At 38.5% G+C, this 3,091-nt stretch overlaps 1 protein-coding gene across 1 annotated transcript; it reads right to left on the bottom strand.

The window, feature by feature from the left end:
• Window positions 1-911: 911 nt before the first annotated feature.
• LOC131858030 (geraniol 8-hydroxylase-like) lies at window positions 912-2,769 on the bottom strand. The gene is made up of 2 exons (XM_059210885.1): window positions 1,845-2,769; window positions 912-1,713 (listed from the first exon to the last, which is right to left on the bottom strand). Exons 1-2 carry the CDS (start codon window positions 2,739-2,741, stop codon window positions 1,087-1,089), a joined length of 1,524 nt encoding a protein of 507 aa, XP_059066868.1. The 5' UTR covers window positions 2,742-2,769; the 3' UTR covers window positions 912-1,086.
• Between the last annotated feature and the right edge of the window lie 322 nt (window positions 2,770-3,091).

Here is a 3,091-nt window from a genome sequence, read left to right as displayed (position 1 = left end):
CCTTAGTTTTATTTTATTTTATTTTACACATGAGGAATATCTCATTCATCTAGAAAAAAATTCTAGCATGACAAATCTAGTGTGAGAACTATAGAGATAAAGTTTCTAGCATGAGAACCGTATAGAAAAAGTTTGCAACTTGAAACATCAGTAAAATTTGGAGGGTGCTTCCCACCTATAATAGCCTATCAGCTAATAATGACAATTGGCTGCAAATAAAATTCAATAATAGAACTCGTATCAAGAAGCATTACTTTGGTGGTTAAGATCGTGGTATTTTTAATATAGAAAATGACATACAATTAAATAAATTATTGAATTTTATATATATATATATATTAAAAATCAAACTAAACTAATATTGATAAATTTGGACACTTGTTGGAAAAGTTGGTATTAGCATTATGGATATGAGAAGGGTTAATAATACTATATTTTTATATATTTAATACAATATGGGTTAACTCTTGGAGTTAGAGTAAATTTTTATTTTTATTTTTTTTTAAATTAGGTTTTCTTGTTTTTAAAAAGTGGGCATGACAACATCTATAACCACTTTTGATCTTGACAAATTTTCTACCCTAGAAATAAAAACATAAGTAAATTAGAAAGAAAAAACCTGAGTATTTTTGAAAAAATAAATAAACATTGTTTTTAGTTCTACAACCACTATTTAATCACCAAATATCCTAAGAAAATGAGGTGAGATCATATGGCAGATAGTTGTGAAAGGTTCTAGAAAGAATATGACTTACAATAGATTTACGAAAAAACATAAAATATGAAAAATAAATATAGAAATAATATTATATTGATTTGCTTCAAAACCACATTATAGAATATTACACACCTTTTCAAAAAAACAATGCCCTTTGATTAAATACAAATATAACTCATCATGGATGATCCATTGATGCTAAACCCTTTATTTATACTAATTCTACTTAAAGAAACTACTACTTCCCAAACATGTGAGATAAAGGGACAATATATGTGTTTTATAGCTGAATACCAAAGTAACTAATTAGGAAGAAATAGATAGGGTCGTAAAGTGAGCAACAACATTTTCCCCTTTCCTAGTAGCAATCAGTTATAGATATGATGTGGTAGGCGAGGTGTGGGAATCGCAACCAGATGTTCTGCCTTTTGTAATGTGATTCCAAACTTTGCGCTCATATCTAACTTTCCTGGATTCTGTCCATTGGGAAGCTGCCAATCAAAACATTGAAGGAGAGTAGCCACTACTACATGAACTATTTTATGAGCCAAAGGGATCCCTGGGCACATTCTCCTCCCTGATCCAAATGGAAGCAATTCAAAATTTTGCCCTTTATATTCCACATCTGAGTCCATAAACCTCTCTGGAAAGAACCTTTCTGGTTCTTGCCATACATTAGGGTCCCTTCCAATCGCCCAAACATTGACAAACACTTGGGCATCCTTAGGTATAACATATCCCTCTATTTCACAAGAGTTAAGGGCTCTATGGTGGATCAGAAGGGAAGAAACTGGGTGTAGACGAAAGGTTTCTTTAACAACTGAATGAAGATAAGGTAGGTTGTCAATATCACTTTCTTGCACTCTTCTTTCTTTCCCCACTACCTTGTCCAATTCGTCCCTCACCTTTTCCATTACCATAGGATTTCGTATGATTTCTGACATGGCCCATTCAATTGTGTTACTAGTTGTTTCACTCCCTGCTGTGAACAAGTCCTATAAACATAACAAACATCAAAATCATCTTGTTAAGAAACTCTCTCCAAACTAAAACTAAAACTAGATATAAGATGGACAGCTAGTGATCTCATACTTTGTTTGCAGGATAGATTGATAGATATACTTACATAGAAGAAGCGTGTGATCTCAAACTTTGTGAGCTTCTCCCCAGTCTCGGTCTTACTCTCGAGCAAAATATCGAGAAAATCCTTGTCTGCCTCCTCGCTTCTTGTCCCGCTCTGCAGGCGCTCGTCGATATATTGATCGAAGACTGCAAACATAATCCTAAAAATCCTAGTCATCTCCTTCCTTATGCCCTGCGGGTCGAAAGGCTTCAGGAAAGGAAAATAATCAGCCCAATTAGGCTTGCCACCAACAAAGAGCATCTCATTGAGCGCTTTCTTAAACTCTTTAGACTTTTCCGACTCGTCCCAGTCGAACATGTCCTTGGAAAATAGCATGTTGCCCACCATATTGAAGCTGGTGAGGAAGGCAGCGTGGCCGATATCCAGAGGAGCTGAGGTGGACTTATAAATGGCCCTCATCATGCTTCTCACTTGCTCCCGCCGCAGCTGGTGGAGTGCCTCCAGACGCTTCACGGTGAACAGCTGGGTGGTGCAGATGCGTCGGAGAGTGCGCCAGCGTGGCACGCAGTCCCTCCACACCAGCGAGTTTTCTCCGTACTCGAGACACTTGGCAGCCTCAATCATTGTACGTGCTGACAGGGATTGATCCTGCGTTTGGAGAACCTGTCTGGCCATGGCGGGCGAGGAGGCCACCACAGTTGTCCGCCATCCGAGGTGGAGGGTCATGAGGGGGCCATGGATCTTCGCCAGCTCAGAGAAGGACTCGTTCACATTCTTGCCCACCTGGAGGATGTTGCCAATCAACGGCCAGGGACGCGGTCCAGGTGGCAGCCTCTCAGATGGCTTGCTTCTGAGCTTTGTGAGCATGTATACAACACTAATGACTGTGGCTACTACACAATAAAAAATGAGGGTGCTCAAAGAACTTGAGAAATCCATTGCTTTGCTCTTTCTCTCGTTTCGAGCTCAGTTGCTGCGTATTTTCTTCTGCTCAGTCTGCTCTTTATATAGGGACGCAGAAGTAGACCCCTTTTGTGGTGGAAGAATCCAGTCAAGGTTCAAACAACGTGCAGAGAAAAATGATCTATGTTGTTGGCTTGGAATAAGAACTTGTGGCTTGAGTTGGTCTAAATTTCAAATCATTCTTAATTGTTGTTTCTTAAAGTTTTGGGGTCATATTATTTGTTCCTGCCCACAGGTAGGATACATATGCATCCGTTCGATGCATTTTCCCTTTTAAACTGTCCAATCATTTTTCAGAGTTTTAAAAATTTGAGTGTCATTTTATA

This window comes from Cryptomeria japonica, chromosome 9 (genome assembly GCF_030272615.1).
Source record: "Cryptomeria japonica chromosome 9, Sugi_1.0, whole genome shotgun sequence".
Lineage (NCBI taxonomy): Eukaryota > Viridiplantae > Streptophyta > Pinopsida > Cupressales > Cupressaceae > Cryptomeria > Cryptomeria japonica.
The sequence above is the reverse complement of the archived record's forward strand: the minus strand, read 5'-3'. Positions and strand labels throughout refer to the sequence as shown.

Bases quoted from the DNA above. Each gene is read 5' to 3' on its own strand.
- LOC131858030 (XM_059210885.1), bottom strand. From the start codon at position 2,741: ATGGATTTCTCAAGTTCTTTGAGCACCCTCATTTTTTATTGTGTAGTA. The intron at 1,714-1,844 runs GTAAGTATATCT...TTATGTTTATAG, and splicing joins AGATCACACGCTTCTTCTAT to GACTTGTTCACAGCAGGGAG.